At 42.9% G+C, this 23,807-nt stretch overlaps 1 protein-coding gene across 24 annotated transcripts in view; it reads left to right on the top strand.

Moving 5' to 3' along the window:
* The window catches only part of NEB (nebulin), a 200,919-nt gene that overhangs the window by 121,073 nt on the left and 56,039 nt on the right, over window positions 1–23,807 (top strand). For all 24 annotated transcript variants that reach the window (XM_072789183.1, XM_072789189.1, XM_072789188.1 and 21 more), the window contains exons 92-119: window positions 1,194–1,298; window positions 1,399–1,710; window positions 2,434–2,538; window positions 3,091–3,189; window positions 3,385–3,486; window positions 3,633–3,740; window positions 4,161–4,472; window positions 5,807–5,911; window positions 6,015–6,119; window positions 6,495–6,602; window positions 7,396–7,503; window positions 7,599–7,712; window positions 8,347–8,544; window positions 8,938–9,042; window positions 9,725–9,829; window positions 9,926–10,030; window positions 13,508–13,615; window positions 15,676–15,789; window positions 16,148–16,345; window positions 16,653–16,757; window positions 17,389–17,493; window positions 18,302–18,409; window positions 19,602–19,709; window positions 20,624–20,731; window positions 21,262–21,366; window positions 21,467–21,571; window positions 22,199–22,297; window positions 22,423–22,533. In XM_072789183.1, coding sequence (XP_072645284.1) covers window positions 1,194–1,298; window positions 1,399–1,710; window positions 2,434–2,538; window positions 3,091–3,189; window positions 3,385–3,486; window positions 3,633–3,740; window positions 4,161–4,472; window positions 5,807–5,911; window positions 6,015–6,119; window positions 6,495–6,602; window positions 7,396–7,503; window positions 7,599–7,712; window positions 8,347–8,544; window positions 8,938–9,042; window positions 9,725–9,829; window positions 9,926–10,030; window positions 13,508–13,615; window positions 15,676–15,789; window positions 16,148–16,345; window positions 16,653–16,757; window positions 17,389–17,493; window positions 18,302–18,409; window positions 19,602–19,709; window positions 20,624–20,731; window positions 21,262–21,366; window positions 21,467–21,571; window positions 22,199–22,297; window positions 22,423–22,533 — 3,570 coding nt within the window. The remainder of the gene's footprint in view (window positions 1–1,193; window positions 1,299–1,398; window positions 1,711–2,433; window positions 2,539–3,090; window positions 3,190–3,384; window positions 3,487–3,632; window positions 3,741–4,160; window positions 4,473–5,806; window positions 5,912–6,014; window positions 6,120–6,494; window positions 6,603–7,395; window positions 7,504–7,598; window positions 7,713–8,346; window positions 8,545–8,937; window positions 9,043–9,724; window positions 9,830–9,925; window positions 10,031–13,507; window positions 13,616–15,675; window positions 15,790–16,147; window positions 16,346–16,652; window positions 16,758–17,388; window positions 17,494–18,301; window positions 18,410–19,601; window positions 19,710–20,623; window positions 20,732–21,261; window positions 21,367–21,466; window positions 21,572–22,198; window positions 22,298–22,422; window positions 22,534–23,807) is intronic.

Raw genomic sequence — 23,807 nt, 5'->3', positions numbered from 1 at the left:
TTAAATAGGACCACCCAAAATTCATAAAAATACTTGAATGAAAATTCATACAAAACTTGCCTATACTTACAAGGGCAAAATTCGTGTGAGTACTCTTATTTCAAACATGCAAAGCCCATGAAACTCTTAAGAATTCAAATTCATCTCTCCTTTCTACACTGTTATTAAAGCTTCCATATTGATTAGTATGATTTCTGAATTATACATTTAAATTATTGTTATTTGAGTCTTTCTGACATTGTCAATACAGAATGATTCCATTTGAATATGAACATATATTTTAAAAACTGTAAATCAGCCACTACCTTAATTAACTTCTCTGTATAAATGAAAACACTCTGCATTTAGAAAATGGCTATTGTGGAGGCACTTGGGTGGCTCAGTTAAGCATCTGACTGTTGATTTCAGTTCAGGTCTTGATCTCAGGATCAGGCTCTGTGCTCAGTGTGCAGACTGCTTGAGATTCTCTCCCTCTGCCCCTCTCCCTGCATGCTCTTTCTTTCTCTCTCAAATAAATCTTTTTTTTTTTTTTTTAATGGCTACTGGGGTGCATAGGTGGCTCAGTCGGTTAAGCATCCAACTCTTGATTTCAGCTCAGGTCTCTTGATCTCAGGGTTGTGATCTCAGCCCACATTGGGCTCCACGCTGAGTATGGAGCCTGCTTTTAAAAAAAAAAATGGCTGTTAACCTCTGTGCCACAGAAGGAACATCGAAAATTCCCAAATAATATTCATCGTCAACCGTATAAGAAGATCTAAGAAATCATCCTGGGAAAAACCTCCCCACAAAATGTTTATAATACTGAAGATTACAAAATTGAGTTTAATTCTAAAATTAAATAAATTGAATTATTGAATTAAAGAAATCCAGTAATCATCATTGTTTGATCTTAACTGTATTTCAATGCTGCCAATACACCAGTACAAAGAGCCATTAAGCTCTGTTATATAAACTGTGAACAACAACTTAGAAGCCATGATTTAAATTGGAACTCTCATCAAGCCCAGATCTTTGGACTCTAGACGCAGTTTCATATTCCAGGAGCGTGGTACAGAATTAACCTTTTACCTATTCCCATCTTAAATGATTCTGGGGTTTCAAACTGTCCTGCTTTGATATTAATTCTACTTGAACCCCTGAAGTTATCAGTACATCTGAATCTGAAATGCTACCTTATTTTTTCTCCTCTTCAGAAAATTTACCGCGAAGGTTGGGATGAAATGAAGATGAGCTGCGATGTACGGCTGGATGCCATCCCGATCCAGGCTGCCAAGGCCTCCAGGGAGATTGCCAGTGATGTAAGTGTGACCTTGTTTGACTTGCCCATTTTTAAGCAAACAGCCTAGGTGCGTCAGGAGCACATATTGTGATCCATCTGCTTTGTTTTTCCATCTCCAGTATAAATACAAGCTTGACCATGAGAAGCAGAAGGGACACTACGTGGGTACCCCCACTGCCAGGGATGACAACAAGATCCGCTGGGCCCTCATAGCTGGCAAGATTCAGAATGAAAGAGAATACCGGCTGCACTGGGCCAAATGGAAGACCAAGTTCCAAAGCCCTGTGGATATGCTTTCCATCGTGCATTCTAAAAATTGCCAGACCCTGGTCAGCGACATTGATTACCGCAATTACCTACACCAGTGGACATGCATGCCTGACCAGAACGATGTGATTCAGGCCAAGAAAGCCTACCAGCTGCAAAGTGATGTGAGTGGGCTACATTTTAGAATGAACTTTTCTACCATTTTGCAAAGACTCCCAGAAAGTTCATATCATTGAATTTTGTATCATCACGTCCTGTCTTTATATGCCAAGAGTTTGGTTTTAGTTAGACCTTGTAATATGGTGTCAGAAATCACCAAAGCCATGAAAGATTTAGATTCTGTATCAAGGAGTAAATGGTTGTGTGAATATAAATCTTAATCGCAACAGTAACAGTATAAAGACAACTACTATGAAAATATTATTTGTGGAATTCAAGCGGAACAGCAGAGGTTGATAACATAAGACAGACCGTGGCAGTCTTATAGGCACAGTCTTATAGGCACAGTCATATAGGCACAGAGAAGATTTTTTAGTTGATAGAGTGTTTAAAAATCTTTGAATTAAGTTGCCAATGCTTTTAAATCAGGAGATTTGGAGTACAAATCTAAGATTACTTAGCTCTTTAGAAAAATCAGAGAATGAAGCTCTGGACATGCATTACCCTTTGGCCACAATAGCTGGAGCTGAATTGAGGCTAACCCCCTTTAAACAGAAAATATGTCCCCCAATTTTCCATATCACCTGACCTAACGATTTTATTTATGTTACCTGCCAGGCTGCTTGAGTATGTCATCCTTATGTTATATCTGTCCATCACACCAAGGGGTAGAATAAATAGGACCATGTGACCGGCGTTGCTGACATCACCCGGCCTTGTTTCCGCAGGCTGTCTACAAGGCGGACTTGGAATGGTTACGTGGAATCGGGTGGATGCCGAACGATTCTGTTTCTGTCAACCATGCCAAACATGCCGCGGACATCTTCAGTGAGGTATCACAAGATCTTACCCTGCCATTCAGTGCATTTCCTGGGAGACTGAACAAAAATGTACAAGCCAAAATGCAGCCGTTACCCATCCTCCATTTTAACAATCACAATTGCTGTCATTTATGTCAGACATACTTGTTCCCAAAACAATCCTGTACTGTCCCTATCACATCAGGGAAACACAACCACAGTATAATATGCAGTGTACTCAGCTGTTGCTTGGAACTGTATGAATTGAAAACTTCTTTTGTCACCAATGGCAGTACATGTGGGAGAAGTTTGTTCAGTTGAAAAAAATGTATTATTGAGTAACATGATGCATAAGATGATATATTATATGACTCTGGTAACTAAGCAAACCTACTTTAAAATCCATGGGAGATATGAGAGGCCAACCCAGTTGTTAAAAAATAAAATGCTAAAAAGTCTAATTTGTCAAGAAGGTGCCATTCAAATATGGCTCTCTATGCTTCTAATAGAGAAAGACCCTTAAATCTTGTCTCTTTGTCCGCTCAGGCAGGACAAGCCATCTGAAAGATGTTTTCTTTCCAATAGAAAAAATATCGCACGAAAATAGAAACTCTCAACTTTACTCCCGTGGATGACAGAGTTGATTATGTGACTGCAAAACAAAGTGGTGAGATCCTAAATGATGTAAGTACATGGCTGTCATTCTAAAATTGTCAGATCGTGAAATGTCATTTCCAAAGATTTCCACCTACTTTAGCTCAGCGTGCAGTCATTGTCTGAGACACAGACTGTAATCATGAGATGATGCTAGCATTTGCCTGAACGACATTATGTTTCCTTAATATCAAGTTACTTAACCCTCTGGCCTCTCATTTCCAGATTAAATACCGGAAAGATTGGAATGATACCAAATCAAAGTATACCCTCACCGAGACCCCCTTGCTGCACACTGCCCAGGAGGCAGCCCGGATACTGGACCAGGTATGGGTTTCAGCCAGATGCCTGATATTCCTGGAGGGTGGCAGGGGGGACCGAGGACGATAATATAAAGGTGAGAAATGTATGCACATGACCAGCGCCCTTCTGACTCCTTAGGTTAAGCTCTGTTGTGGCTCTCTGTCTTTTAGTATCTCTACAAGGAAGGCTGGGAGAAACAAAAAGCTACGGGTTACATTTTGCCTCCAGATGCGGTACCATTTGTTCACGCCCATCACTCTGGTGACGTTCAGAGCGAGGTAATTCATCCTTCTACGAGTGCATGCTGGGGGCTCCTGGGGCTAGCAGGCCTGGCCAGACCTGGGGATGGTTGGAGTCCCTGCTCCCTTCTGCCCTCTCTGTGGGCTTTGAGAGTGTTGTTTTGCTTTGTTGGCTTCTTTAAAAGCTATGGTTTGAGTGTTTACTCTCTTCTATTCCCTCACTTCCTTAAAATCTCTAAGCTTTCCAATAAAACATAGGCAGAATTAGAAAACGAATGTATTTTTTTTACTTTTAAATTGGTATTTCTTCATATTTATTATGTCAGTACTTTTTGTTCTTTATTCTCGGGGAGGCAGGTGACAAAAGGCTGAGGGGCTGTGTGTGCTGATGTTTCAAGCTCCCCTTTTCCTTGTCAAAACTGATGGAATCTCTGTTTTTTTTTTTTTCCCTCCCACCAGCTGAAATACAAAGCTGAACATGTAAAACAAAGAGGTCATTATGTTGGTGTTCCGACAATGAGAGATGATCCTAAACTGGTTTGGTTTGAGCATGCAGGCCAGATTCAGAATGACCGACTGTACAAAGAGGACTACCATAAAACAAAGGCCAAGATCAATATACCCGCTGATATGGTGTCGGTGTTGGCCGCCAAGCACGGGCAGGACCTCGTCAGTGATATTGATTACCGTAATTACCTGCACCAGTGGATCTGTCATCCTGACCAAAATGACGTTATCCAGGCAAGGAAGGCCTATGACCTACAGAGCGATGTAAGTGATTTTTGTTTCTTAATGACCTAGGAATGTATGGTGTACTTGGAGAGTTATAAGCCGCACTCTGGAAGCACCAGGCTTTGAAACTTTGAGCCATAAATATTGAATTTGTTCCCAGGAGGGAATTGAGGCTGAATCTGTTGTAGAGAAAGACCAGGAGCAATGATTGACTGAGAGCTTTGCCTTTTTGACTACGTATTTCTGAATAACTTTCAAAGCCAATTTTTTTAATTGGTTTTTTTGTTTTTGCATCATCTTTGACATCACCAACATCTCACATCGGCCTGGGAGATTATCAGCTGATTTAAAATAATAAGTGGCTTGGGGTGAGAATAGAGAGTGAGTTGGGATTTTAACAATGCTAGGTGGCAGTTAGCATAGACAAAGACCTGGGAAAGCCCTTTGCCAAGCATCTCTTTTCCTTCCGGCGTTTATGAACGACTTTTGCTTGCAAAGAATCAAAGCAAAAGGGAAACAAAATACTGATAAATTATCTGAGGGCCCAGAATGTGCTCACAAAGAGCTTTGGTGAGGATAGGGAAGAGAATACATGACCTAAGCCACCTTGCAGTGAGGCCTGAGCCCAGACCTCTAGCTGCCGCCAGCAGCTCATAAGGAACAGAAACTCCATGCATCGGCCTGATGCTCAGACGTACCCTGGAGCTAACCCACCTGGTCTTCTCATTACCACGTTGGAAACAGGAAGTCAGGCTGCCTGCCACGCAGTTGCTGAGCTTGAACTTGCCACCTCCCTGTTGCTGTAGCAGAACGATGGTTATGGACATTTAACCAGATCAGCAGCTCCATTGTGGTTGGTGTGGAGTGGGGAGGGGAGAGCTAGGCCTGGCCAGGGGGATGTGTCCCCTACTCTACCATACAGGAGCATTTAGTTGTATCACTTCCTTTATGTAGTTAGTCTAAAGGTCCCACATATTTCTAAGGAATTAAATATAAGTTCAACTAAAATCACACCCTCCTGGGTAAAACCCTTCCTTAGGCTCAATGCTGAAAACAATGGCTCCCTGCCCGTAGCTCCCATAGCCCTTGAGTGTTCTTGCTTCTACACTCTCCACTTATAAAGGAATATAAAAGGAATCAGCAGATTCCTTTATACTTATCCCTCAAAACACCTAGTACAGTACTTTGCTCATAATAATAGGCTCACGAAATACCTCTCAGATGAACAGGTGAAATCATGATTGCATCAATGGATGACAGTCACTAGAGGGAAATCCTTAAAAAGCTCCTGAAAAAGTTGCTTCAGACCTACTGTCTGTAATCCTGTGCCTGAGTCATTTTTGCCTGCGTTGTATCTCTCTTCCTGCTCTCAGAATGTCTACAAGGCTGACCTGGAGTGGCTCCGTGGCATTGGCTGGATACCCCTGGACTCTGTGGACTACGTGAGGGTTACGAAGAACCAGGAAATGGTGAATCAGGTACACAAACCCTGTTCTTACCTAATGCCTGGCCGCCTTGCCTACCATGTGGGGGCAGGTACCCACTGGAAGGAGACCGGTCTTCATCTCTGTTTCCTTGCAGATAAAATACAAGAAAGATGCCCGCGACAACTATCCTAACTTCACGAGTGTGGTGGATCCTCCAGAGATTGTTTTGGCGAAGATTAACTCAGTCAATCAAAGTGACGTAAGTTTGCTTTGTGTACAGTGATGTGTGCATGGACTGGGGAGTTCATTGTGTGTCATTGACTGCATTTGCTCACCTGCAGGTAACTGCTTGTAAGAAAATGGACAGTGGGGCGGGAAACTAGAAGATCATCTCTGGTGGGCATGTCTTTAAAGTCACTAGTAAGAGGTGTACTGTACTCACTTTCAAAAAAACATCTATATTCTTGTCCAAATTATTCTATTAGGTAAAATGAACTGAAATCTAATCAGTTCATTCATTTTAAATCTCTAAATGTAGACTGATTATTATCTTGCTGGGTAGAAACTATGAAACTTTAAATATGCATTTATATTAACCAAAGATTTGAACTGGTTTTGTCTTTTCTCTCCTTAGATAAAATATAAAGAAACATTTAATAAAGTATTGAAGGGGAAGTATACATTTTCTCCAGATACACCATATATCACCCATTCCAAAGACATGGGAAAACTCTACAGTACTGTAAGTTTTATTTTATGTGATTTACAACTCAATTCTTAATTTTAAGCTTTTAATTCATCTTCTTGGCTGATTTTGTGAACAATTGAACTTATAAGAGCTTTCATTTTTATTGTGTTTAATCTTGTTTATTAGAAATAACTGCTCTTGTTTTTAGAAGTAGCATTTATTCGGCTGGTTTTTTTGTTTGTTTGTTTTTTTTGTTTTTTGAGCTCCAAAGATGTGCCAGGCACTGTAGAAAGCACTACGGGGCTAACGCTCAGAGAAGCCCATCAGGAGCCCATGCCAATGAGGGGGATGGACAGACAAATAGATAATAAGGTAGCAGGTGCTATACCAGCTGTAGGTGCGCAGAGGACTGAACACCCACTAACAGGGAAAAGAGAGGAGAAGGGCCAGTCCCTCTCTGGCAGTCATGTATAAATATCTCCAGCCAACAAATGGAACACTAATTTAATTCAGCTGAGTTAAAGGATGATGTGTGTGCGCGTAGTGTGTCTGTGTGTATGCCCAATGGGAAGCAATCTTTGGTGATTCTCTACCTGTGTGAAATGTATTTCCACTTTTACCAGAACTTAAATACAGCTATACTCTGTTATAAATGTCCTAAAACACCCTGATGTCTGTAGATTCCATCTGCAGTAAGCCAGAAGATGCTCCCGTACTCTTAGGTAGACGCAGTAAGGGCTCTTGGCCTTTAAACATAAATATTTTACCTTGGTTTTACCATTTTATTTTTAGCAATACCTGAAGGAAGTTGACTACAAACTTGCTGACACATATTTCTTTGTTCCAGATACTGTACAAAGGGGCATGGGAAGGGACCAAGGCCTACGGCTACACCTTGGATGAGCGCTACATTCCCATCGTGGGAGCTAAGCACGCCGACTACGTGAACAGTGAGGTCAGTGGTGGTTTTTCCTCTGTGCGTTCGAGAGTCTTCTCCGGGGAGCTGGTCCAAAAATCCCAGGGATTCTCAACGTTGTACCTACTTCACAGCTTAAATACAAAGAGACGTATGAGAAGCAGAAAGGCCACTACCTGGCTGGAAAAGAAATCAGTGAGTTCCCTGGTGTGGTCCACTGCCTGGATTTCCAGAAGATGAGGAGTGCGGTAAGCAAAGCTCACTGTGACGAGGATTTGAACCCTGGAGGGTGCTGTTAGGGCCTGTTGGTGACCTGTTCTTCGGTTGAGAGAGCCATGGGGTGGTGAGGAAGGAGTCATTCCTTCCCTGAGATTCATCCCCACCCCTGCTGGTTACCGTTGGTAACTATGGGCTTTCCTCCCTTTCCTTCCCTCCTCCACTTCCAAACCCACAGTGAAGTACCTGTTTGGAAAAAGGAGAAAACACAAGGTGACTACTTACCCCTGTATTATGAAAGGAAGGGAAATTGGGAACAAAGAATATATTTAAAAAGTATCTTTTAGGGATCCCTGGGTGGCGCAGCGGTTTAGCACCTGCCTTTGGCCCAGGGCGCGATCCTGGAGACCCGGGATCGAATCCCACGTCGGGCTCCCGGTGCATGGAGCCTGCTTCTCCCTCTGCCTATGTCTCTGCCTCTCTCTCTGTGTGTGACTATCATAAATAAATAAATAAATAATTTTTAAAAAAAAGTATCTTTTAGCCTTTGTTTATCCTGAGGGTACTGATCTATACGAGGGATAAGACCCCGAGAGAGATGGATCTGAATAATTAACATTTTAATCTTTCTTCTTTTTGTCTTTAAAAAAAAATGTGCTTCTTTAGTTGAACTACAGAAGAGATTACGAGGATACCAAAGCAAATGTGCACATCCCCATCGATATGATGAATCACGTGCTGGCCAAACACTGCCAGTACATCCTCAGTGACCTGGAGTACCAGCACTACTTCCACCAGTGGACGTCTCTCCCGGAAGAACCTGGCGTTATTCGGGCCCGCAACGCGCAGGAGATCCTGAGCGATGTACGATGCCCTTTCTGCAGCTTGACTTAGTTACACCTTCACTCAACCGTGCCTTGGCCCCCTATGCTCCATTTGTCCCCGTATTCATAAATTTTGCTGCTTTTTAAAGCACAGTGGCACGCGTAACCACTTTTTGGTGTGAGAATCCCCTCTGAGCCATGTGACCCCTATGTTAAATATTTAACCTGTTTTTTACTCCAGACAAAACTTTAGCTCTTCCTCTCCTCCTAGGCTTCTTTAGGTCAGGGCGGGAAAGCCCTCCAGCTGGTGCGGGGCCCACCCTATGACCGCTAAGACCTCAGCACAGCCAGTGGCTGATGGGAAATTATCAAAATGCCCGATTATAAATTCAGTTAGTACCTGTCACCTCTTATCATGCCTTCTTTCTTGCAGAACGTGTATAAGGATGACTTGAATTGGCTGAAAGGCATTGGATGCTACGTTTGGGATACACCTCAGATCCTCCAGGCCAAGAAATCCTATGATCTCCAGAGTCAGGTGAGATCTTCCCAGAAGGACTGGCTCTCTGTGAGTCAGTGGAATCGTGGTGCTTTCAGTGGGGTGACAGCCAGGCCAGCCCTGTGCCCGGGTTAGAGAAAGCTGCTCTAACAGTACGTGAGCCGCAGAAACCAGAGGCCCCTGCCCGATACAGCCTCTCCTGATGACCTGCTCTGGTGTGGGACCTTCTTGGTTTTGGTCTCTCCTGGGGTTTAAGCGTTTGATGTTTGTACAGAACGTTTCCTGCGAGGTGTTTCAGAGTGAACCACCCTCAAGCACCTATACGGAAGTTGCTTAGGTTAATTTGCAGAGAGTAGAATGCAAATGCATGCTTTGACCTTAGGGAGGTAAGTTCTGAAGTAAAAAAAAAAAAAAAAAGTAGATGTTTGGAAAATGTCCCCAGGATATGGTTTCGCTCTCCTAGGGTGGGGTAACAGATGGTTGAGGCACTCAGGGATGGGGGTGCATGCATGGAAAAGTCAACAAAATGACAGAGGATCTGGCAAAGAGCCAGGTTTTGACGACCATACAAAGTCAGCAGGAACACAGAATGATGGCGTCTCTGTTACTATTAAAGCAGAAACCCAGAATGAAATAAAGGCTCATCTAAGTTGGCACAAACCGCTGATTCTATTGGCAGACATGTATTTTACCATTTCTGGTGCCTGCGTTTTCTTTACAGATACTGTACACGGCAGCAGGTAAAGAAAATCTGCAGAATTATAACCTGGTCACAGATACACCACTTTACGTGACTGCTCTTCAAAGCGGCATTAATGCCAGTGAGGTGGGTCTTCTCAGACTTCTCTCCCAGGACAAGCCATTCCTGTCCTTCTGTATTTTTGAACAGCAGAAAAGAATAACCCATCTTTTTTGTGTGTAGGTGAAATATAAAGAAAACTATCATCAGATTAAGGACAAATATACAACAGTCCTAGAAACAGTGGATTATGACAGAACCAAGAACCTGAAGAATCTTTACAGCAGCGTGAGTTATTTTTCTCATCTTCCCTGGAGACAATAACGGAATAGTTGGGATAGGGACCTTACCCCCCAGGTTTTTTCAGGCATCTCCAGATTCCTACTTTATCTCATCAGTAGACCTAGTGACCATTAAATGAGCCCCAAGTGGAGTATCACACCATGCCGTGCATTGGCACAGATTTGGGAGCTCCTTCCTTATTGCAGGCGGGCACGGTCGAAGCTACGCTGCTACCCTCACCCTGAACTTGTCCTTCCCTGGCTTCTCCACAGGCGAGGGGCTTGCAGCCTACAAAGACACTTTTTTTTTGGTCTCTGAATTGGTTAATTCAACAAACTTTTTCTTTCTTTTTCTTTTTTTTTTAAATAATAAATTTATTTTTTATTGGTGTTCAATTTGCCAACATACAGAATAGCACCCAGTGCTCATCCCATCAAGTGCCCCCCTCAGTGCCCGTCACCCATTCACCCCCACACCCCGCCCTCCTCCCCTTCCACCACCCCTAGTTCTCAACAAACTTTAAAACTTCATTTTGAAATTCTTTTAGATTTCCAGAGAAGTTGCAAATTAGTCCAGAGAATTCCACCGTAGTTTTCTCTGTAATACAACCATGGAAACTAAATTAATGTTGTCACAGTGTTAATTATAGGCTTCATCCGGATTTCACCAAGGTTTTTCCACTAATGTGCTTTTCTGTGTCAGGCGCCAGCCCATTGCCCCATTTTGCATTTAATTGATAGGACTCATTAGCTTTCTTCAATCTGACCATTTCTTAATTTTTCCTTGACTTTTTCTGATTGTAACACTTTTGAGAGATACTTTCCAGTTATTTTGTAGAATGTCCCTCAATTTGGTTTTATATGATGTCTTATGATTAGATGAAGACAGTCCATTTTTGGTGAGCGTAACACAAAAGCTTCTCTGGCATCGTGGCAGGTGGGACGTGATGCCGGTAGCTGGTGATGTTGAACGTGGTGACTTGGTTAGGTGGCTGTCTGCTGAGCTTCTCCACTGTAATGTCACAATTTTTCCCTTTGTTATTAATACGTATCCTGGAGGGAGATACTTTGGGACTTGGCAGATAGCCTGTTTCTCTTCAAATGTTCTCTCATGTATTTTACCATCATTGATGGGTCTTGCCTGAAACAACTTTTACTGTAGAATATGCCTATTGGTGATTTTCTGTTTGTTTTTTTTTTAATCCCTCCTACATTTATTAATTGGAATTCTTCGGTAAGAAACAACCCTTCCTACCATTTGGGTTTTTTTTTTTTTCTTTTACTTGTATCAGTATGAACTCATGGATATTTAATTTCTTCTATGTGATGTAGTCTGATATGGTTATTTATTTTGTTGCTCAAATCATTTCACCTTTGCCCATTGGGCACCTTTCGGGGTGGCTCCTATAAGACCTTAACATACTCTGTCGTTTTTGAGCACTTCCTTACATTCTGGCACCACAAGATATTCATCTTGTATTTTCCCTGTTCCAGACCCTCCTCTTTCCAAGGAGCCCTGGTCTATGTATTAAGGATTGGCATTTAAAAGGCAAAAATCAAAAAAATAAATAAATAAATAAACAAATAAATAATAAAAAAAATAATAAAAGGCAAAAATCTAAGCACTAGGCGTGCTCACTGCTGCTGGGACCCTTATATGGACAGAGCTTAGAAATGTATTATGGATACTAACCTCTGTATGCATACGTATCAGTATTTATTTCCATTGTCTAATTATATCTATGCCTTAAACCATGAGTTCCTATTGATGCTTCCTATATCATTCAACACCACAGACTTTAGACTATCTCTTATTTTTCCAACTTGTGGCTTTTTTTTTTCCCTAGAAAGCCTGGCCCTCATTACCTATGATATGTTTGCTTATTTGTTCAACTTTTTTTTTAAAGATGTATTTATTCATGAGACACAGAGAGGCAGAGACACCGGCAGAGGGAGAAGCAGGCTCCCTGCACGGAGCCCAATGTGGGACTCGATCCCAGGACCCCGGGGTCATGCCCTGGGCTGAAGCCAGACACTCACCCCTGAACCCTCCAGGCACTCCTATTTGTTGAACTTTTATAGGCACATAGTTTTTAGGATTGCTAACCCATATTCCTGTGAGAAATAAATGTACTAACTACAGTATCTTATTTGGTTATTTTTGTCTATAGCTTAATGAGTCAAAATACCATTTTCAAAAGTAAACTAAATTGTTTTCTAACTCCCTTCAGCATAGTCTTGTCATGCATTTGTAACACAATTAGGTTTGTTATGATTTGTATTCCATTGGCATCCCCTTCCCCATTCTGCTTGATTCTGTTTTAATTTACACACAGTAAATCACTCTTTGTAGTATATAGTACTACAGGATTTTTTTTTTAAAACAAGATTTATTGATTTGAGAGAGAGAGCGTGAGCAGGAGGAGGGGCAGAGAAAGAGGGAGAAGCAGACTTCCCTCTGAGCAGGGTTCTCCAGGCTCATCGTGACCTGAGCTGAAGGCAGATGCTTAACCCACTGAGCCACCCAGGCGCCTCTGGACTATGGCTTTTAACAAACGCGAAGTCATGTATTCACCCCAGTGAAGACACAGAAAATCTATCACCTCAAGATTACCCTCTTGCTTCCTTTTCCTTCCTTGAGATCCACAGAAGCATTTTCTGCACCTATTTTTAAAGAAACAAACTTTTAAAAACCTTTTCTAGAATGTCATGTAAATGGGATTATGAAGTCTGCAGCCATCAGGTCTGTTTCTTTGTCTTAGTAAAATCCACATATGTACTCTACATGTTGCTGTAAAAACCAGTAGTTTATTGTATTTATTACAGAGTGATATTCCATTGTATGACTATACCACAACTTATTCATTCACAGTCGAGGGATACCTGAGTTGTTTCTAGTTTTTGACAATTATGAATAAAGCTGCTGTATACATTTGAGTATAGGTTTTTGTGCATATGTTGCATATGTTAGTTTTCATTTTCTTGAGTAAATAAACACGTAGGAATAGAAGCAATTCTTGAGTTCCCACTAGCTCCAAAAAGTAAGAAAGGATAAATAGATTTTAAGTGTTTTTCACTTAATTCCCTTCAGGAATTCCTAGACCTACAGGAAATGAACACAGCATCAAAAACTTTGTTTTAATTTCCATACAGTAAAATTTCACTCTTTGTGGCCTACAATACTATAACTTTACAAATGCACAGTCATACATTCACCACTGTCGTCAAGATACAGAAAAGCTTTTTATCGCTCCATGATAACTGCCAAACTAGAATAAGTACCATGGCAGAGAACAGAATAATGGACCGTAAAATTATGGTCGCAGCATTAAACCCTTTATTCACCGAGGGGGACTTGGGTCCTACCGAGTATGAAGATCAGGGGTGGTTAAGCTGTGTCTGAAAAAAGATACAGGAAAAATCCCCTGCAATCCAACCAGAATGCATTTCTCTATACTCACAAGATGGTTTTTAACCCCTGTAGAACCTGTACAAGGAGGCCTGGGATAGAGTGAAGGCCACCAGCTACATCCTGCCTACCAGTACCATGTCCCTGACGCATGCCAAGAACCAGAAGCATCTGGCTAGCCATGTAAGTCAAGTACAAGTGTGATGGCCTCTCACCCACCCTCTGCCTTCCCCAGTTCTCTGCTCCTGGAATTTTTCTAGCTGACTCATGTGTTTTATAATATATTTATGTATATTGTAAAAGAAAATCTGAAATTACAATGAGCTATTTAGATATCATAGTAAGGTTTATGACCTTCAACCCTTTATGCCCAAAATGTTCTTAAGTAAAGCCTTTTTTTTAAATGTTTTTATTTTAATTTTTTAATAATAAATTTTTTATTGGTGTTCAATTTGCCAACATACAGAATAACACCCAGTGCTCATCCCGTCAAGTGCCTCCCTCAGTGCCCGTCACCCAGTCACCCCCACCCCCCGCCCTCCTCCCCTTCCACCACCCCTAGTTCGTTTCCCAGAGTTAGGAGTCTTTATGTTCTGTCTCCCTTTCTGATATTTCCTACCCATTTCTTCTCCCTTCCCCTCTATTCCCTTTCACTATTATTTATATTCCCCAAATGAATGAGACCATATAATGTTTGTCCTTCTCCGATTGACTTATTTCACTCAGCATAATAAAGCCTTTTATTGTAAAATTACCTATAACCTTCATTGCAGTCCTAAGAAGCTAGTTCTCTTTCAGAAAAATAACCTCCTTTAGAGACTTTTATCTCTTAATTGTGAACCTTTTACATAGCATTTTAGATCAGTATTTCTCAAACCTCTTTTTTTTCTACCAGTGAGAGTTTTGTGTTTCAAGTCCACATACACACACACACCTGAAGTTTACGTGAGTTCCTTCTGACATAAATGTTTTACAGAAGACTATGTACTGCCAAACTAAAGGCAATACACTCTGATCATTTCAATTCTGTTCCATTCTTTTAAATGCTACTGGTCCAATAAATTGATTTCAGTGCCTTCTAGCCTAGAGATACGTGTTTCGCAAAAGACTTTGTTAGACAGTATGTGGAATTAATTTGATATTTACCTGGAGGAAAAACCAATGTATGTGACTTTACCCAGAACCATGTCTGTTTGGAGGGCTGCAAACACACTAGCCCAAAGGAGCAAACTTCATTTGGGAAGAAGAGTTTTGTAACTAGAATTTAGAAATCTAAACAGAGGTTTTCTCCTTTAGTCATGAAAAAAGTTGTAGATGCAGGATTTTCAGCAACTTGTTTTTGGAACAAAAGATGGGACACAGAGAAATCCTTTAAAAGAAAAATTTCAACAGTAGTTCTTTAAAAATGTGCCTTTGAGTACTGTCTTCTCTATAACCAAGGAATGGTTTAGAGGTAAGGAGCATGTGAAATAATCTCGAAAATTCTGCTGGGAATTTTGGTTGGTTTCCAGTCAGTAAAGGACTTCACTGCAATTCTGGCACAAATATTCCCATATTCTTCTTCTTTTCCCTTTTTTTTTTTTTTTAAACTAAGATGTGGGCCTCTGAGTAATGAGAGAATTGTTATCTTATCAAGTGCTAGGAGCTTGGATCTTAGTCTCCGTAAGAGCCTTAACTCCTAGTTGATGAAATCATGGAGCATTAATTCATCGGCAGTAGGATTTAAGATCCGTAAGCTGGTTTTCCCATAGAAATTGGTTACAGTGTATTTTTGGAAAACCTTGTAAAAACTGAAATTCAAACACTGTGTCTCTTAAGCATCAAGGTAATCAGTTACTAAAAACAAATTCCTAAGCACATTTTTCACCTTTCACTCATGGTTAAGATAAGTAAAGTCATTATCATGAAAGAGATTATTTAAAAATTATGTAAACTGTAAAATGAGTTTGGTGTAGTAGCAGAAGTACTAGTATGGGTATGGACATTTTTAAAACAGTAATTAAATTTTATGGCTCTCCACAATTTAAAAAGTAGTATCAGATATAGTTTCATCCTCAGACTAACCCTGTGGCAGGTACTCATGCTACACCTCCACCTCTGCACAGATGAGGAAACAGGCTCATAAGAGGTGACCCCAAGTTGGCTGGACGAGCTAGGCCCGTCCTATTTAGTCTTGTACTCTTTACCAATATAGATCCATTACTCTCCAAAACTTTTTCTTCCTTTGTACTTTTTCTCTGTAGATCAAATATCGAGAAGAATATGAAAAGTTCAAAGCTCTTTATACTTTACCAAAAAGCGTTGAGGATGATCCAAATACAGCACGGTGCCTCAGAGTCGGCAAGTTTAACATTGATGTAAGTAATCCCAGAGGCCTTACTTCACAACAAAGCCAAGTAGTATAGCCATCTATTGCAAATCGGAACATTTTCCACGCTGACAAATTGAATTTAAATAAAATATTTAAAAACATTTTCTGTCAATGCACATGGCGCTGACTGTGCGTATATGAAGAAGCCAGGCGTTACTTTAACACATGCTGCTTACCCTACCCCTATGAATCTGTAGACAGTGTCAGGAAATTCCAGATCCCACCTGATTGCCATACATTGTTTACCTCGACTTCTCTGGTGTATAAGAAGGGTTTAAGAACCAGATTGCCTTGAGACCTTGCACAATTCCCTAAATAATTGGCGTACTATTTTATCTTCACAGCGCCTATACAGATCAGTTTATGAAAAGAACAAGATGAAAATCCACATCGTGCCTGACATGGTAGAGATGGTTACTGCTAAGGATTCTCAGAAGAAAGTCAGTGAGATTGATTACCGCCTACACCTCCATGAGTGGATTTGCCACCCTGACTTGCAAGTCAACAGCCACGTCAGGAAAGTCACAGATCAGATCAGCGACGTAAGCCCACTGCTTGTGAAGGTCCCCCTCGCTGGCTCCACATGCCCATCCTGAGGGGAAGCAGACCCACCTGCGTCTGCACCCTGGCCTTCTTCCAGCGTTGTTGTCCTCTGTACCTGTGGGTCTGTCCCTGGAAGCAGGGCCCTGTGTGCCAGTGTTTTCAGGGCACCCTCAGCCTCATTGCATAACACCTTTTGAATTTCATTCCATAAAGTCATCCCCGGCCCACAGGGTGTCCGTGTTTTTGCTGTTTGAGTTACAGTCAGTTTCTTTTTTCTGATTCCCTCTATCCACCGCAATCCTTTAGATTGTATACAAGGATGACCTCAACTGGCTAAAGGGCATTGGATGCTATGTCTGGGACACTCCTGAAATTCTTCACGCCAAGCATGCTTATGATCTACGTAACGATGTGAGTTTGCCCTATCTTATGGGGTTTTTTAAAAAGTATATTTTCTTTTCTACATAGTCTAAGTCAAAGGGAGAGTTATGGACATTGTCACAGACCAGCTATGTCTTAAATGATGTTGAGGATGGCTGAGCTGGAGAAGGATGCTAAGGAGCAGAGAACGGCCGTTTCTTGGAATGCACGTAGCTTTCCTATTAAACAACACGGTCAAGCTGTCCTGCTGTCCTTCCCTGGCACCTCTCTCTACACTTGGACTATTTCAGATCTATCAAGCATGTGATTCTCATATTAGGGAAATCTTACTTGTGAGGTGTTTGTGATGCTGTAGACAGGATCTATTTAAAAAGAGAATTTGCTGAGCAAATTAACACTGTAATCAAGATTTCAGTAAAAAAAGCTTAAATGTTCCTAGAAGAGCAGCTGTCAAGCCTGCTAGAAGGCTCTAGAAGCTCCATAGGACTATAAGCATCCATTATGCAGATTGTCATAAAATTCAAATGCCTCCTGGTCAATTGAATAAGTGCTAATGAAAGTAAATGTCATGAGCTTTAATAGCAACCAAACCCTCCATGAAAGCAACAATTTCTAGAACCGTGAATGGTCTAACACGGGCTTCTTTTATTCCTCTTGGCAGATAAAGTACAAATCTCACGCACAGAAGACCAGGAATGACTACAAGTTGGTCACAGACACTCCGGTCTATGTGCAGGCTGTGAAAAGTGGGAAACAACTGAGTGATGTAAGTGCCCGAGGGGAAGTCGTGTGGACAGTAATAAACATGGGGCCACCACTCAAGCAGACATGGCAAAAAAAAAAAAAAAAAAAAAGGCTTTTTCTAACTGGGAGACCAGAGTTAGTGCCTTAGAAAGTTACTTATGGTTCTGCTCGTATTTCCTAAAACCCAGTGTGCTCAATCAGTTCCCTGGGTGAAGGTAGAAATGATATAACTCTATGGAATACTCAGTGTTTTAGAGCTTTTTGCTTTAAAGCTGCTTTTTGAGGCCTCGTATCAAGAGCGGCAGTTGTGTCTTGCTGGGTCAGCCTTCTGGAAAATTAGAGCTGGTCGTAGCAGGATGAGGGAGGGGGCAGGCCACGTGGTGAGCGGTGTGGGTGCCGTGGGGCCCCTCGTCTGCGGTCTGAGCAGGCCCGGTGCCCAAGCCTTGGCCACACACCGCACCCACTATCTGATGTGGGGGGCAGAGCCAGCACACAGCTGCTCTTTTTTTTTCTTTTCACTAACCCCGCAAATTAGTAAGTAAATATCAAATCCCACCAGCGAGTTAGAATGTAAAAACCCATTGTTTTGAAACTTAGAGCCCTAAGATAGCCCCTGTTCCCTCCCTATGCTGAGCCATGTCCTCTGCTTCCCTCTCGCTGTGGGGTGCACACGCCACTTGCAAGCCTGTTGACAAGAAATGATGGATCAGTTGTTTAGGCAAAGGGAAACCTTCCTTCCTTTCTTGAAGAGAGACTTAGGTTTCCATTTACTTCTTTCCAATGATGCTGCTGCGATCAGAATCAGCTGACCCCTCTTCTGTCTGACACAGGCCGTCTACCACCATGACTACGTGCACAGTGTCAGAGGCAAAGTGGCTCCAACTACGAAAACTGTGGACCTGGACCGGGCCCTTCATGCACACAAGCTCCAGAGTGAGGTGAGCAGTGAGAACCCAGTGCAGGGGCCAGCAGAAATCCAAGGGGCCTCTGAGGGCCAGGCCACTGGCTTCTGCAGAACCCTCCTTGGCTTGGGCTTTATCTCCGCCTGACCTTTTCAGTTGTCAATGCTATTCCATTCACCTGAGTTAAAAAACAAAGAAAAAACCCAAACAGTACACTGTCTTCCCTCCTGGTTGGTGGGATCCTTACACCACGCAAGCAATGGGCATTCTTAGAGCAAAATTGCGTTTACGTTTACTAGATACAAGGAAGAAAGAAAGCCAACCTGCCTCAAACAACTTAAAACCAAAATGACAAAGATAAGGCACATAATCATAAGGGACTACTAATAGTAAGAGAAAGGGCTAGAAATTATTGTTGGAATTCAGAAGAGAAAGACACTGGATTCCACTCACGTATTTAATATCCCTTTTGGGTGTTACCTGGTCAGGCTACTTTGGTCTCAGTCTTTGATGTCACTCTCCTATAGTGAATGTTGAAAGACATTTGGTCTCTGATATCTCTGATACTATTCTTACTCCTGGAGCTCCCCCAAAAGACAGGCTATTTAGGATCACGGTCACAAACGCCTTTCCTCCATCTGCCAGGGATCAGAGAATCATGACCTCTTCATGGCCTGACACTGTGTTTATGGGAGGGATGGGATGGGGTTCCAGGGATGTGCCTTATCATTACGAGTGTCTCCGGGACTGGTGATGATGTGAATGACACCTAAGGGTTCACGACACCGGCTGCACTGACTGCCTGTTCTCTCTACTTCTCCCATTTTCTTGCTAGATTCCACGCAGCTAGTTGGGCATACATTCAAAACATAGAAGAATTATTTCTTATGGGCCCCTTCACTCCTTGCTCGCTCGCTCTCTTTTTTAAGATTTTATTTATTCATGAGAGACACAGGCAGAGGGAGAAGCAGGCTTCCTGCAGGGACCCCATTGGGGACCCAATCCCAGGACCCGGGGTCACGCCCTGAGCGCAGGCACCTGTCTCTGTTGAAGCAGGGGGTCAAGGATGATGCATTCATTGCCGGGCCCTTTGAACTCCCTGACTTCTTGTGACATCGGCCTGGTAGACGAGGACACGTGGCATCTTGACCGAAAGCCTGGAGTGGGCTGCGTGCGGTGTGTTTGACTCGCTGAGTCCTGGCACAGCCTAACCCCTTGCTCTCCATAGGGCCTGTACCGCGGTGCCGGCCGGCGCACCCTTCCCACGGGATACCGGCTCCCCGGCGACACGGTGGCCTTCCAGCACGCCAAGGACAAGCGCTACCAGAGCAGTTATGTGAGTGCCTCCCCACACCCGAGGCCTGCCAGGGGAGGGGCATTGACCTGGACCCCTGGGGGTGGGGAGCAGGGGGGCAGGCCCGTGCTGAGCATGCCCCCCCACCACGTACCCGGTGTGTGGCCGTTGCAGCGCCTCTGCCTCCGTTAGCGCACAAGCATCCCAGTGACTCCAGGCACCCCATGGGCAGTGGCAGTGGCAGTGGCCTGGGGAGAGGGGATGTCTCGTGTGTCCCTTGGGCAGACAGGGTTCTATGCGGACTGGCTGGCTCCAATGCTGGCCCCACAGTGCACCCTCCGCTGCTGAGCAGAAAGCTGGGGGCGAAGGGGCTCCCGCCACTTGCAGGGATGCTGGGGATGCTCGGGAGCCCCACATAGGGGCAGAGTGGGGGGAAGCTGCATGCAGCCCGCAGAACCATTAGCTCTCTTCTGCTTTTGGAGTCCTGGGAACCAAGCCTGCCGGCGGCCAGCACACAAACCCAGAGGCCCAAACTCACGGTCTCCAAATCAGACACTTGCAGATAAAACCACCTAATGTGTCATTTTTTCTGGTAAATCCATCTGGAAAGGTACTTGTCGGCCTCAGAAATAGCTGCTCCTCTCCCTTGCAGGTCCTAACTTCCCAGCTGTGCTGGGACTAAAAACACAGGCTTTCCCTTGTATTTTTCATAGCTGCCTGCAAGCAGGTTCATCTAGGCAACACTGAATTTTATTCCTCTCTGCACCTGACTTTATTAGCCAAGAAAATAATTGTCAAGGTCCTGATTACTAGTGACCTTTTGTCCATGACTTTTCCTTGTACTTAATACTTGGAGAGTGATTTTCAAATGAAAGCAGCAGCTCCTTTCTGTGTGAGGAATGTACAGCTACTCTTTGTGACCCGGCAGCGAACTCATTCTGACTCTGCCTTCCCAGTTCAAGTACAAAGAAGTGTATGAACACATCAAGGCAAACGGATACACGCTTGGCCCCAAAGACGTCCCATTTGTCCATGTCCGGAGGGTGAACAATGTTACCAGTGAGGTACAGTGAATGTTGTTGATTCTGGGGGGGGCGTGTTGAGTTTCAAAGGCCACGGCTTTGTACTATATCTTAGAAATTTCTGCATCAGCAAGGAATGAGAGGGTCCTTTTTGTTACCATTTTGATGTTTGTATCCATCGGTGACATTTTTCTGTATTTGGTAATGCCATTGTCGATCCCAATTCATAGATTATGATGCAAATTAATTCCTTTTTTGAGATTCGCTATTAAAAAATCATTAATGAATTTGCATTTCAGTCTGATTCGTGACCCTGGTTTTCTATATAAATGGTTGGTCTGTATATCTGACCCTATCCAACCATCTGATAGAATGTGGAAGACTTTATGCTCAGAATTCTTCACCTAAGTAAAATAAGTACCATTTTCTTTTTTTTCCCTAATCTCAGTCACTTTCTTTATCCTTAATTGCTCCTCATGGCTCTTTATGTAGAACATTTGATTATTGATTAGTCAACAGATGCCCTCATCTTCCCATGCTAAATACCTGCAATGGTTTTTCTTCCAACGTAGAGATTGTATCGACAACTGTACCACAAACTGAAAGACAAGATTCACACAACTCCCGATACACCTGAAATCCGCCAAGTCAAGAAGACACAAGAGGCTGTCAGTGAGGTGAGTATTTTCTTAAGAGAGAGAGGGCAGGCTGTGGAACCCCAGGAGGAATGTCAGCCATGTGGTCTCTGATGTTTGTGTTTTGGGGCACTTTTTTTAGTTGATCTACAAATCAGACTTCTTCAAGATGCAAGGCCACATGATCTCACTGCCTTACACACCCCAAGTGATCCATTGCCGCTACGTGGGAGACATCACCAGTGATGTAAGCATTTCATCTGAGTCTTTCTAAAAAGCTCTTACCAAGGGGCTGTCCACATGTAAGCCAACCGTGGTCTTTGAACAGCCTTCTGCATTGAGTACTTCTACACTGGGTGTACAGCTTGGAGGTGAAATTGTGTGGAAACAGGACCCCGCATTTCTCCAACTATGGAAACAGTAGTAAGAAGAACATTTAGGAATTACAAGAATTGCTGACCGCCACTCTAAATTCAACACTGAACCATTACCAGCCCCTCACCCGACCTGGTCTCGTCCTGGGTCCCATTTAGTGTCTTCTCCTGCTCATCCCCACTCCCATCCTCCTTGGCAACTTCCTCCTCCCATGTTTGTTTCTCCTTAAATGTTTCCATCTCCTGAAAGACCACTCCGTTCAATCCATGCTTTCCTCCCATCAATATAATAACAAATAGCAGTATTTTCCTTAGCTCAGTATTAGAGATTAAATTTAAAAATCTGTGATTCATTTGAGTGCTAGCCAACTAAGAATATAGGGTGGACATGTTCAACCAAAATGAAACCTATATCAACATGAAGGTCTCACTACTCTATCTTATTGGTTCCTGGTTTGCATTTACTCATGGCCAGATATATTTCTGTTTCTGCCACACAGATTAAATATAAAGAGGACTTGCAGATCCTCAGGGGACTGGGCTGCTTCCTGTATGACACTCCCGACATGGTCCGCTCCCGGCACCTGCGCAAGCTCTGGGTGAGTGCACATCTTCACGACACATAGCTACCGTGGCACAGCTTCCATACGTCACGTCACTAGCCTCAATATAACTCTTTAAATGACTGATGAACTTGTGCTTCTGTTTGTTTTTTTTCTTTAAGTCTAACTACCTGTACACTGATAAGGCGAGGAAGATGCGAGATAAATACAAAGTGGTGCTTGACACTCCAGAATACAGAAAAGTGCAGGAACTGAAGACACATCTGAGTGAGGTAAGGATGCTGAACCTGTCACTGCAAGTGACTTACTCCTCTGCTGACTGTTTTATAGGCAACTGCACTCAGAAAAAAAAAAAAAAATCTCCCCTCCGATTTAATTATGGAGTGGCTACCGTCTAAGCAAGTCAATTGACCTCATTTTGCCTCAGTTTACTTATTTTGTTCCCTTTTGATAAGGATGTTGGTACTTGAATACCTGTGACTGGAGCTGCTGAGAGTTGATTTTATAAATTGGAAAGGCCTGTGTTACACTATTGTTGTGGTCTCCAAACCAAATTTATTTCAAAACTTGCTCTTTTAATCCCTATCAGAAACCCTAACCTTGGTGGTGCCATTTGAAAAGTCTTTAATGGATCCCTGCTCTGCGGCCCACTGAACAAATTCTGAACTATTTTGTTTCATTTTCAGTTGGCCCTGAGGCTTCCAGTCTATCACAGCTAGTTGGGTATAGATCTCGTGCTCTCCCCTCCGTTCCTCGTTGCTTGAGGGTTGGACCCCGTCTTATTTAGATGTATGTCCCATAGTGCCTTGGCTGTAACAGATGTCCATGTTAGCCAGGGATTAAATGTGCTTTGTAAAGATAAGGGCGTTCCACAAATGTAAATGGTTTTCTTATTATAGATGAGTTGGCCATTCTCATTCAACTCGATTTGTCATGTAGCTTCATCAGACTTCACTGAGCGAAGCCACACATTGGCAGTCCGGCCACTTCATTGACTCCCCATCTTCAATAGTTTTAGTGGCTGCTAACTGGGAATCACATACGCTCTTAGACTTAGAGATGTCCTGGCAAACCAAAGGTTGCCCGCAATGAGGGGGTGGGGGTGTGCAGCTTCCTACACTCCTAGTGAGCTAGCGGTAGAGGATGATAAGTTCCTTAGCTTTTATAAATGCTAAATTGAGCCCATTTGTTTTGCTGAAAGCTTACCTGTGTCACTTCCCCTGGCACCAGCACTTAGCCCGGAATGCCTAGGTTCTTGTATCTCAGCAAAGTGCTTCTCTGCACTGGCCATATATTAGAACCACCTGGGAAATATTTCTAAACTCCCCTTGAGTGGGCTCTGACTCCCCAGCCTCACAGCAGACTTTCTGATTCTGTGTGTAAGGCATCTGCATGCTTTTAGCTGCTCCATAATGATTCTAATAATGATTCTAATATGCAGCCAGTGTTGGAAACCACTGCTTTAAGTAGCACGCCTGTCCTCCAGCTACCACATGGTAAAACATTATATGGTAACTTGCGATGGTTATTGCTGTCTCTGAAATAC

Source organism: Canis lupus, chromosome 20 (assembly GCF_048164855.1).
Source record: "Canis lupus baileyi chromosome 20, mCanLup2.hap1, whole genome shotgun sequence".
Taxonomy (NCBI): Eukaryota; Metazoa; Chordata; class Mammalia; order Carnivora; family Canidae; genus Canis; species Canis lupus.
Note: the sequence above shows the minus strand (reverse complement) of the source record. Positions and strands in the feature narration are given on the sequence as shown.